The sequence below is a fragment of the Aedes aegypti genome, chromosome 2, assembly GCF_002204515.2.
Source record: "Aedes aegypti strain LVP_AGWG chromosome 2, AaegL5.0 Primary Assembly, whole genome shotgun sequence".
In the NCBI taxonomy this organism is placed as follows: domain Eukaryota; kingdom Metazoa; phylum Arthropoda; class Insecta; order Diptera; family Culicidae; genus Aedes; species Aedes aegypti.
Genome location: NC_035108.1, coordinates 358,668,777 through 358,681,520, shown reverse-complemented (window position 1 = coordinate 358,681,520; position 12,744 = coordinate 358,668,777). Strand labels below are relative to the sequence as shown.

The window sequence follows — 12,744 nt, the reverse complement described above, 5'->3', positions numbered from 1 at the left end:
CTACTTGCGTCTCAATGAGTTTCTTAAAAGCTCTCAATTTTGACGTAGAAGTACGTCTCTCTTCTCTATACAGGAGTGAAATTGGAATTTCAAAACCAAGAGCGTTACGTTGGCATGAAATATTTTAAACGTTTATAACTTTTCGCTGGCTTAACGAAATTTCTTGATTAGCATCTCAATCGAAAGCCAAGACATCAAAGCTTCATGTCGTTTACTTACTGAATCCCACATACCTGTCCAAATAGTTTAATAACTGTTTTAAAAGAGAACGTTGATTTCAAGCAAATCTATAAATAGGGGTGGCTAGAGAAAATTTGACGTCATTTGCTTTTCACTCTCCGATTGGCTCGCATCTCAGCAGGCGACAGATCGGCTTGTTCTGACCGGGCGTGCTTCTCAGGCACAGACATCGATAGCGAAGGACGCCCCCGTTTGTCTTGCTTCGCTCAAATCAAACTGTCGAGCGAGCGAGAAAAGATGCCGTCCGAAGATAAAGCCATCACCGCTGCCGCCGCCAAGAAGAAGAAGAGGAAGCAGTCCACAGGAGAAATTGCGGTCGAACTGTGAACACGGTCGGGCGAGTCATTCTCGCTTTGTGGTTCACCGCTTGTTTGCGTTCACCCAGCCATCGTCATCGCCGCCGCAAATTTCATCGGCCGAGGAGCTGTTGACTCGCGCTTCAAAATTTCGACTCGTGATGAAATCATCATTGGTGGTCAAGAAGCAATCCCGTTAGGAGCAAATACCAGAAGCCCCCTGAGTTTTGCTGGTCCGAGCAGTGTTATTTATCCGTAACAACATCGAAGCTAACAAAGCCATCGGTTCTTTTCAGAGCCATCAAATTTGTGGAAAAGAGTTAAAAGAGAAATATTTCCGACTTTATTTATAACTTCTAGTATTCCTAAATCAATTTCACGGCCTCATACAAAATTTCATTTGTCGTGAATAATTTATGACTCAACCATTTGAGATTGTACTCGCGGACGCTGCTGCAGTGCCGTCGGGGTGAGTGCTCAACATTTCACAACGATTGCAAAATAGAGTTGGCTTTTCCAACAGCGCCTTTTATGTTCCATATTTTATGGGAACACTTTGATTAGGAAAATTATCCCATGTGACAAAATTGCGACATATTTAGAATGCTTTTGAAAAGACATTCTCATTGAACAATTGTAATAATTTTGGCACCCATGAATCAGAAATTTACCGTCATAATAAAGAAAACTATTAATTATCAATAGCTCGTATTGAATATTTAGGGAATGCCAATCATTCCAACAATTCATGTTCGACCAATTTCTCACGTATTAGTATTCTCCGCAATTTTCAAATAATTCCAAGCAAAACACATTATTGGCACATACCCATTTACCAGATTGGTCGATCAGAAAGCGAAAAGCACAAAAGGGAGGAGCATCATCTGCTATTCCAAGGTTATAAAAAATGCTGCCTTCGTTGGATTCAGTTTCATTCCATTTCCGCTTTCGAGCTGGTAAGAGCTCCTCCGAACTTGCTTAGCGAGAAGTACCTCGCTGCTAGAAGCCTGCTGAGCTGTTAATCCAGAATCTGGTTTGTGAAATCGCTCAAGATTTCAAGATTGAGCTACGTTTCCAGATTTCAAATAAATCCCTGTGTACGCTACTCTGTTGCTGTTGTGTACCCATGAAATATTAAGCTTGTTTGTCGAATAAACAGAGAACTTATTCACATCTTCTTTTCCTTCTTCTTGGCATTAACGTCCTCACTGGGACAGAGCCTGCTTCTCAGCTTAGTGTTCTTATGACACTTCCACAGTTATTAACTGAGAGCTTTCTTTGCCAAAGTTTCCATTTTTGCATTCGTATATCGTGTGGCAGGTACGATTATACTCTATGCCCAGGGAAGTCAAGAAAATTTCCATTACGAAAAGATCCTGGACCGACTCGGAATCGAACCCAGACACCTTCAGCATGGCTTTGCTTTGTAGCCGCGGACTCTAACTACTCGGCTAAGGAAGGCCCCTACTTATGCGCATGCATTTGCAACTTTTTCGAAATTCCATACAAAATGACCAACTTTGGAAAGTTAGATCTCAGTTATTTATGGAAATATTTTCGAAAGAAACATTCACAGAACATCAGATGTAACTTGAATTTTAACATATATTTTTGAAATTTTTTCCAATCACAAGTTTATAAGTAATAACGGTTTGACTAAACTGTAATTTTCGACGAAAAATTCAAAACTTTTTATCTTAAAATCTGATAGCCTTACACAAAAACTGTCTTCAACAAACTTATCCATCTCGTCAAAATCTACAACTTTTCTGAAGATTCCATGAAGCTATTCCTTCAATATGTTTAGTTATGTCAATCATAAAAAATCGTCAAAAAATTCTTTTTAGTCAAACCGTTATTATTATATTTTCAACGTGTGATTGGAAAAATCACTCAAAAAAATATGGTAAAATTTAAGTTATGTCTGATATTCTGTTAAAATTTCATTCAAATCAGTCCATAAATAACTGAGATATAGTTTATCAAAGTTGGTCATTTTGCATGAAAAATCAAAAGAGATGCAGTTTTTATTTCTCAGCGAAGAATCACACCATCAACGAAAATAGCGCGAAAGCAACAACCAATCGCGTGCGAGTAGCGAACGAAGTGACGAAACAACCAAGCGAGAGCCCCACCACTCGCCATCGGTGAACGGAGCTCGAAAAATTTAACGAAGATGAATAACTGTTGTACAGTTGAACCACTTAACCTGTAAAAAAATTATTGTAACAAAACCAAAAACATCTGAATAAAACATATTTAAAGTCAAAAAAAAAAAAAAAAAGTTCCCAGCTCATTCACAAATCGAACGGCATAACGAACGGATCAAGCAGCGGAGCAGCAAAGAAGAGCGCGTGAAAGCCACAGCAGTGTGCGAGTAGCGAACGGAACCAGAGAGCAACGAAGCGAAAGCAACAACTGAAAATCATTCAGTGGACGGATTAGTAGTCAGCGCCAACCGGCGACCTGTTGGAAAGTAACGCCAGCAAAATATACACCATCTGCCTCTCCTTACCATTCATATTCTTGTACTTGATGAATTCAATGAAATGGTTTGGTTTGGCGATGGAGCAAAGAGTTATTAAGGATGATTTTACTTAACAAAGAGTTGTTGATAAATATTTCAATCAATAAGAGTTATTTTGAAAAAGTTCATTTTTATCAGAAATTTCTGCTTTACCAAAGAGTTGTTAATGAAATTCCAGCAGCAAAGGGTCGAGTTTCTCCCCACGAATATTTCCAGCCAGGACCAGTCATGGAGGACAATCCATCCCGAGCATCACGGCCCCCGCTTCTAAAATTCTCGAGTACGGAAATTGTAAAATTAATACATAATGCTCATCTTGTACATCCCTTGCCAAGACATCAATTTCATATAGCCTATTTCTCATATTAACGCAATAGACTAACATGTAGAAAAATTTCAGATCAATAGTTGCTTATTACAATTGGTCAGGAAACAGTTTATTGAACAGTATTTAAAATCTGTCGCAATTTTAATACATTTTCCAATTTAATACTCGAGAATTTAGGAAGTGTTCCCCCATTATATGATAAATCAACGATGCTGTTAGAAATATTGCTGTTTGCGTTTGACGTGCAAATCCAGTTTAACTGAACTTCAAATGCGGTAACACCAAGTAACCAAAGGATTCTTAGCAACCATGATGCATATCACCGCCAACCTAGCAAAGAAAATCAAATTTTGACTTCGCCTTCCTTGTTGAAAATCTTACCGCATTTGGTGTTCCCGCATTTGGTATTTGCATTTCAAATGCACACAGCAATACCATACAATGCTGAGTAGCATGATGTTATGACGGTCCGACGGCGCTGCAGTGGTAAATTCTCAAATTCATATAATTATGTGGGGTAAATTATGTGAACCAAATTATAGTATACCGCGATATTTAGATCATTATAGATAAATCAGTAAATATCATCCAATAAACCCTTTTATGAACGTATGTTGGCCCAGAAAAGGGCCGATTGAGCTTGGTTGCAGTGACCACGAGTTTACCACGAGGCGAAATCTAGAAGCGCGGATCGGTCAACCTAGAAATCTTGAGCGATTTCACAGACCAGATGCTGGATTGGCAGCTTGAAGAATGACAGCTCAGCAGATTTCTAGCAGCGAGGTATTTCTCGCTGAGCAAGTTCGGACGAGCTCTTACCAGCTCGAAAGCGGAATCAGAATGAAACTGAATCCGACGAAGGAAGCATGTTTTGTAACCTCAGAATAGCAGATGATGCTCCTCCCTTTTGTGCTCTTCGCTTTCTGATCGACCAATCTGGGAAATGGGAAATGTGTTGGGCTTAGAATTACTTGAAAATTGCGGAGAATGCTAATGCGTGAGAAATTGGTCGAACATGAATTGCTGGAAGGGTTGACATTAACTAAATATTCAATACGAGATATTGATAATCAATAGTTTTCTTTATTATGACGGTAAATTTCTGATCCATGGGTGCCAAAATTATTACAATTGTTCAATGAGAATGTCTTTTCAAAAGCATCTAAATATGTCGCAATTTTGTTACATGTGATAATTTTGCTAATCAAAGTGTTCCCACAAAATATGGAACATAAAAGACGCTGTTGGAAATACCACTCTATTTTACAATTGTTGTGGAATGTTGAGCACTCACTTCGATGGCACTGCAGCAGCGTCCGCGATTACAGTCTCAAAATGTTGAGTCATAAATTATTCATGACAAATGAAATTTTGTATGAAGCTGTGAAATTGATTTAGGAATATAAGAAGTCATATATAAAGTCGGAAATATTTCTCTTTTAACTCTTTTCTACTAATTTGATGACCCTGAAAAGGGCCGATGGCTTTGTTAGCTTTGATGCTCTTACAGATAAATAACACTGCGGGATGTTATCAGTACAAAACTAGTACACTTACAAATTCATACACATGACAAATCAAATTATTAATCATCGTAGTTCTACGTCAACCCCGCGGTAATGTAATAGACATTACCCACCTCAAATTTTATTGCACTGGATTACCAGCCCACTATGCATTTAGTTTTTTTTTACAATACCGTTTGGATCCCACCGGGGACTACGTCAAGGTGATGGACTTTCGTGCCTGTTGTTTAACATTGCGCTAGAAAGTGTTATGTGGAGAGCCGGGCTTAACAGCCGGGGTACGAATTTTACGAGATCCAGTCAATTTGTTTGCTTCGCGGAGATATGGACATTGTTGGCCGAACATTTGAAAAGGTGGCAGACCAGTGCACCCGCCTGAAACGCGAGGCACCAAAAGTTGGACTGGTGGTGAATGCGTCCAAAACAAAGTACATGCTAGCTGGTGGGGCCGAGCACGACAGGGCTCGCCTAGGTAGCAGTGTTGCGATAGACGGGGATACGTTCGAGGTGGTCGACGAGTTCGTCTACCTTGAACGGCTGACAATAACGTTAGCCGTGAAATACGGAGGCGCATCATCAGTGGAAGTCGGGCCTACTATGGCCTCCTCAAGAAGCTGCGGTCAAAAAAGATTCACAACCCGCAACAAATGTTGCATGTACAAAACGCTCATAAGGCTGGTAGTCCTCTACGGCCATGAAACGTGGACGATGCTCGAGGAGGAGTTTCCGAAAGTCGGGTGCTTAGGACGATCTTTGGTGGTGTGCAGGAAAACGGTGTGTGGCGGTGAAGGATGAACCACGAGTTCGCCCAACTCTACGGCGTACTCAGTATCCAGAAGGTGACCGAATCTGGAAGGATAACATGCCCTTCAAGAATGCTGGACAGCAACCCTGCAAAGATGATGTTCGCTTCGGATCCGGGTGGTACAAGAAGGTGTGAAGCGCAGCGAGCTAGGTGGGTGGATCAAGAGCGCATCGATTTGGCGAGCATGGGGCAGAACCGCGGATGGAGAGATGCGGCCACGAACCGAGAGAAATTGTTGTTCAGTGTTATTTGTTTAGACGTTAACTAAAAAAAATGAAAGAATATTCATACTGACTTTTTTTAACAGTATTGATTATACCATTCGAAAATCTGAATATATTTTTGCAAAATTAACCTTATTGAAAAAGTTGGATGCTTTCGACTGTTGTAAGCTGAATCGGGGATTTTCTTGGCGTTTCAACGGCAATCAGTACTAAATCGAAACGTTGGGCGTACACATACGGTATTATCGACGAGTTATATCTCGACTGTTCATGTTGTACCTAGTTCTCCTATGATCCCTTAGAGAGATTCAGTTGCATGCAAGTTGCCATGTACACTGTGCTGCATAACTTTTGGCGCAGCACTTTTCGCCCACTGCGTAACTGTGACTAGCACAAAGATACTCAAAATTATGGATATAATAGAGAGACGCATGTCCACCTTGAATATTGACCAACACCTCTCTTCATCGAATCATTCATGGTTTATTATATACTTAACTATGTACCCATACAAAAATTAACACACTTTATTTGATAATAAATCTTCGAGCTGTTTAATGGAATAGGTACCCATGATTCAACGAAAACCCGAATTTAGTACTCGATCATTTAATTCCGCTACAGTTTGTATCCTTTGACCGACACCGTAATCCGGAGGCAAATTGATCACTGGGGCTAATTTGATCAAGTCGGTACCAAAAAACATCTCCTTTCAAGGATGCTGAAGGTTTCATTTGCAACGCAGACATTTCACGTTTTCTAGTTTATAGATGTCTTATGATGATTTTAAACTATTTCATTTTTATTCGGGTAAGTTTTGCATAGAAAAATTCACAGTTTTTGAAGGTATAAGCAATACAGCTGGAAATGTCTTTGCTAAACAATCCAGTGGTGCTATACCTACATGTTAATTTTGAGTGTTAAAAATGTCGAGTAAGCTCAATTATGAACTACTGAACTTATTTTTGATACCATACAGCATAGCAAATATAGTCGTTTGCTCATAATACCGTTTGATCTCAAATAATGTGCTTATTTCAAAGGGAAATTGCCTACATTTAGGCGTATTAGGCAGATTTTCAAAGTTAAATTTTGCAATAAACTGACCAAATACTCGAGTTATAAGAATTTTGACATCATTTTCAGATTCAGGAGACCCAAATTTAGTAGATATGGAAATTTTTAATTCTAAAATCTGCTTTGTGATATAGTGATAAATTTCGCTACAATGTGTCATTTTATTTTTTTGATATTAGAACCATTTTTATGATACGTTAAATAGGGTGTCAACGCTAGTAATGGACCCCTTAGTAGCTGAAATTCATTCTCGACGCCTTTCCGCAATTATATATCAGGCGGATATACGTTGTGTGGAGTCTAATAATAAGTTCAATGTCTTTACTTCACAGTACATCCATGCAACATACAAAATCATACGATTTTACCAGAGAAATATACATTTGAAAAACTGTTGTCCTCCCGGGGTCCATAATAGGATTGTTTACAAATTTGACGTTGCCTATTATGGACCCTCCATTTGATTCCCATGTAATCCGGCTCGCTGCCGGCGTGCCTATTATGGACCCACCTAGAAATGCGTATTATGGACCCTCTTGTGTAGTTTCATTTACAAAACTGCGCCTCAAACCAAATATTTTGCCTGAAACTGCTGACTAACAATGCAATTGAAGTTCCCCCGGTGGATTTTCATAGGAATAAGGTTGCTTTGAGTGTTGATTTTATGTTTTTCTGTAGGGGGTCCATAATACGCAAAGGGTCCATAACCGGCATCGACTCCCTATTATTCCATTGAAAAGCGATTTCATAAACCAGTAAAGATCAATGGAGTACTGTATGCGATAATACCAAACAAATATGGCGATGGAAAATGTACTAGAAAATTGTAAACATTTGTATTGGAAGGCAAACTTCAAACTTTAAGCGTAATCTTCTCAATTCCCACTTTATCCATATAGGGTATTCATAAGGTACAAACATTATCATAAATGTAATTGAACTAAAAGAGTAATGTGTATTTATAAGATACAAACATTATCATAAACGTAAATGAAGTAAGTCGAGCACTCGACAGTGTTAAAGTTCAATTAGTAGTTTTTTTTCTTAAACATACTATAATAATCTCTTCCTTAATTTACAACAAAAAAAAGTGTAGTAAAAGAGTATGGTAAAGAGTTTCATAAAAGAAGATATGAGTAGGTATTGTACTTTTTATTTCAGTTGTTATTGATTATCTTTTGACAGATATGTATATTTTGACTACTTATCATTTGTAGTTTTCTTTTAAGATATTTACTATTTTCTGATACTCATTATATGATTAATAATTCTGCACAGAAAATTCAAATACGTAAAAAAAGATGGTGTTTTTGTAAATAAGCAATTTTGAAAATAGTTCAAACAATTTATAAAAGTGTAAAATATTACAAAAAATCTTACTATTTTTTTTATGTAAATTTATCGAATGATGGACATATTTAGAATCAAATTAAATCAATCGATTTTCCAAAAACTTCCTGAAGATTATCTACTTCAAACCATTTCACCCCTCTGATTTTTCTTTTTGGAACATACAACATCTATTGGCCTGCCCATTAGTTTACGGCTTAAAGGAATTTCTTTCCAAGTTCGCACAAATGAGCTCATTCTATTTCGAAACATACGTTTATTTATCGACTAACCTAGGTTCTATCAGAAACTTCATGGTATGGTAATGTCAGTACGATCTTCTTTCTAGCACTTAAATACGCGACTCAAATCGGAACTCAAGCGAAAATAAATTACAAATAAATTACTACCGCGCTGCGTTCTTCTCTCAGACGATCGAAAACTGTGTTTAACTTTCCTTACTAGAACTTACCGCTTCAATAATAGCGTGTACCGTTAAATTTACATCATGGTAAATGATCGATTCTCGTTTTAAGATGGTATAGCTGTGAACTACTTCCAACACTTAATGCTACTTAGTAAAGTTTGTTTTGACTATTTACACACTTCGCTTCTCAGTGGAAACACTTCCCGATCTGATCTCTACGAATACTCCTTTCCCATGACTTTCTCGATCCAAGGCACAAATTTCTGAATGTTGGTGTACACTCCGGGCAAATGCTCCCGGCCACATCCGATTCCCCACGACACCAGACCGATCAACGTCTTGCGGCCTTCCAAAGACAAGGTTAGAGGACCACCAGAATCGCCCTGACAGCTGTCACGACCTCCCTCCTTGTAGCCAGCACAGAGGAACACATCGTGGATGACTTCACGGCGTCCAGCCGCCCGGAACCACCGCTGGCAACGCTCGTTTGGTATCACTTCTACGTCGACCTCCTGGAAAGAATGAACACGTTTGAGGTAAATGATGACTAGAGATTGGAGAAATAAATCTTGATCGACAACCGACCTGCAACACCGAAGGAACTGTGCTTTGACCGTGCCGCGTTCGACCCCAGCCAGCGACGGTGGCCATCTTACCCACCAGTTTGGTTTGCTTCGGCGGTAGGCACACCGGCAGGATGTGCTGCCGGAACACTACCTTCCGATCCAGTTTGACCTGTGGGAATGGGGGAAATATATTAGTACGTTTCCTGTAAACTATAATATAAGTCGCCATTTTCGTATTCTTATATCGTGTGGCAAACACAATGATACTCTGTGCCCAAGGATGTTGAGAAAATCTCCATTACCAAAAAATCATTAATCGATCGGCAATCAAACCCAAACACATTCATCCTGGCTTTGCTTTGTAACCGTGGACTTTATCACTAGGCTAAGGAAGTCCCAGTTTCAAATATATTTCGCTAAAATTCACAATGTTCACAATGTGTTGATATACAATTGTTGAATACTTCGTATGCGTTAAAACACAGCACAATGCTGTCTTTGGCTAAGTTTCAGTACTCAGTACGATCTACCATCAGGAGTTGAGCATCATCCTTTTAGTTGAGAACTTGGCCGGTAGGAGCGCTTTTTTAACTTGCACTACATGAACCGGGGGGACATGAATGTAGCTTTTGGAACATACCTCTAGATCCTGATGATTTAGAAGGTTGTGCAAGGTTGTTTTGCGGTTATCTCAGTAGTCTGACCACTTGGAAAGATGGCGTCTTCGGCAAAGTTATTCAGCAGCTCTAGAACTAGCTTGGGGCCTTCCTTAGCCGAGTGGTTAGAGTCCGCGGCTACAAAGCAAAGCCATGCTGAAGGTGCCTGGGTTCAGGATCTTTTCGTAATGGAAATTTCCTTGACTTCCCTGGGCATAGAGTATCATCGTAACTGCCACACAAAAAAAACTGCGGAAGTGCTCATTGAACACTAAGCTAAGAAGCAGACTCTCTCCCAGTGAGGAAGTGTCAAGAAGAAATTAAAGAAGAAGAACTATCATTAATTGAGCCAAGAGATTCGAGATTTTGCCACCAGATAGTGTTAGTGAGCATGAAGCTTTTGTTTTGTAAATATCTCAGCATTCAGACCACTTCGAAGGGTGGCGTTTTCGATGAAGCTGTTAGTCAATGGCTATAATTATCCGAATTTTAAAATTTTGCCAGCAGACGGTGCTGGTGTGCATGAAACTGTTGTTGTGACTGACTCAGGAACCTGACCACTTAGAATGATGGCGTAAAGTTATTCAGTGAGCCAAGAATGATTTAAAATTTTGCCACCAGTATGAAACTTTTGTTTTTTAAATCATCTCGCTAAAATAATGATAACTGGAAACCAACTGAACAACTCTACCAAAGACGCTACCTTATCAGATTATTAGAATCTTGAGATACCTGCAAAACAAAAATTTCATGCTCACTAGCGCCGCCTGCTGACTAAATCTCGAGTCTTTTGGCTCAAATAAAGGTTTCCCCTGAGTTACTGAACAATTTCGCCGAAGACGTTTTCTTTATAAGTAGATAGGATGTCGAGAAATTCGCAAAACCAAAATTTCATGCTCACTAGCGTCGAGTGATGGCTAAATCTTAAATCTCTCGGCCAGAATAATGATAATACTCACTACTGAACAATTTTGCCTAAGACGCTAGCTTTCTGAGTGGTTGTAATTTCCCTCCAAGCAAACAATTTTCGACCTTTTGTCTTTTCGACCTTTTGTCCTTTCGACGTTTTGTCTTTCGACCTTTTGTCCATCAACCAAAATAAATAGCATTAAAAAGCTTGAGAGATCTTTTTTTTGTTGGTAAATTTTCTCATTTGCAAAGAGCTCGTTATGGAAATTGTAAATCATGAAAAATTACACCGACTTCAGCCAAAAGCTGGACAGGATAAACAATCGCTAACATTATGAAACTGCCAGCACGCGAAACATCCACTAAAGTCCATTAAAAATTTTTTCGTGTGGCGTTTTTTTTTTTTTAATTTCTTTATTAGTATCTTTCCTAACATTACATTCATTTCTTATATCTAGGTGTTCTGTGTTATTAGACAACACTATCATCCTAATTTGGTAAAACAAATTTAAGATTTTATTAACATTTTGTTAACAACATATAACATTTCATTTGCCGTAGCAGCTCAGATTTCACCTGCTTATAAGAGAAAAAAAAAGGCTTTGAATATACTTAACCTAAACATATAACGCATTAATCGTGGCAATAGAAGATTGTAACGATTTTTGCCTGAAATTATTTATTATTTTATTTGACATTTGTTCCAATGTTTCAACATTGGATATTCTATGTAACTCATTGGTACTATACCAGGGAGGTAGTCTCAGAATAATTTTCAAAATTTTATTTTGAATTCTCTGCAGAGCTTTCTTCCTGGTATTACAACAGCTAGTCCATATTGGTACAGCATACAACAAGGCTGGCCTGAAAATTTGTTTGAATATCAACAGCTTGTTCTTAAGACAAAGTTTTGATTTTCTATTAATAAGGGGATAGAGACATTTTACATATTTATTACATTTGGCTTGAATGCCCTCAATGTGATTTTTGAAAGTTAAATTCTTATCTAGCATGAGCCCTAGATACTTAACTTCATCTGACCAATTTATTGGAACCCCTCTCATCGTGACAACATGTCTACTTGAAGGTTTCAAATAAAGAGCTTTTGGTTTATGTGGGAATATTATTAGTTGAGTTTTGGAAGCATTAGGCGAAATCTTCCATTTTTGCAAGTATGAAGAAAAAATATCCAAACTTTTTTGCAATCGACTACAGATGACACGCAGGCTTCGTCCTTTGGCGGAGAGGCCTGTGTCATCCGCAAACAAAGATTTTTGACATCCCTGAGGTAACTCAGGTGCTGTCTTGAGGAACAAAAATGCTGCCTTGAGGAACACCAGCTCTTACAGGAAGTCTTTCAGATCTGGAGTTCTGATAATTAACCTGAAGTGTACGATTTGACAGATAACTTTGAATTATTCTAACAATGTATGTTGGAAAATTAAAGTTTTTTAATTTTACAATCAAACCTTCATGCCAAACACTGTCGAATGCTTTTTCTATGTCTAGAAGAGCAAGACCAGTAGAGTAGCCTTCAGATTTGTTGGAACGGATCAAATTTGTTACACGTAAAAGTTGATGAGTGGTCGAATGTCCATGGCGGAATCCGAACTGTTCATTGGCAAAAATTGAATTTTCGTTGATGTGGGCCATCATTCTGTTCAAAATAACCTTTTCAAAAAGTTTACTGATGGAGGAAAGCAAACTGATTGGACGATAGCTAGAAGCTTCTGCAGGATTTTTGTCTGGTTTTAAAATTGGAACAACCTTAGCATTTTTCCATTTGTCAGGAAAATATGCTAATTGAAAACATTTGTTAAATATATCAACTAAA

The 12,744-nt window shown here is 38.5% G+C and overlaps 1 protein-coding gene across 3 annotated transcripts in view; it reads right to left on the bottom strand.

Annotated features, from left to right (window-relative positions):
* Positions 1-8,612: 8,612 nt before the first annotated feature.
* The window catches only part of LOC5572014 (serine proteinase stubble), a 143,356-nt gene continuing 139,224 nt past the window's right edge, over positions 8,613-12,744 (bottom strand). For all 3 annotated transcript variants that reach the window (XM_021846423.1, XM_021846422.1, XM_021846421.1), the window contains exons 5-6: positions 9,365-9,514; positions 8,613-9,291 (exon numbers count right to left, since the gene is read on the bottom strand). In XM_021846423.1, coding sequence (XP_021702115.1) covers positions 8,995-9,291; positions 9,365-9,514 — 447 coding nt within the window. In that variant the 3' untranslated portion in view covers positions 8,613-8,994. The remainder of the gene's footprint in view (positions 9,292-9,364; positions 9,515-12,744) is intronic.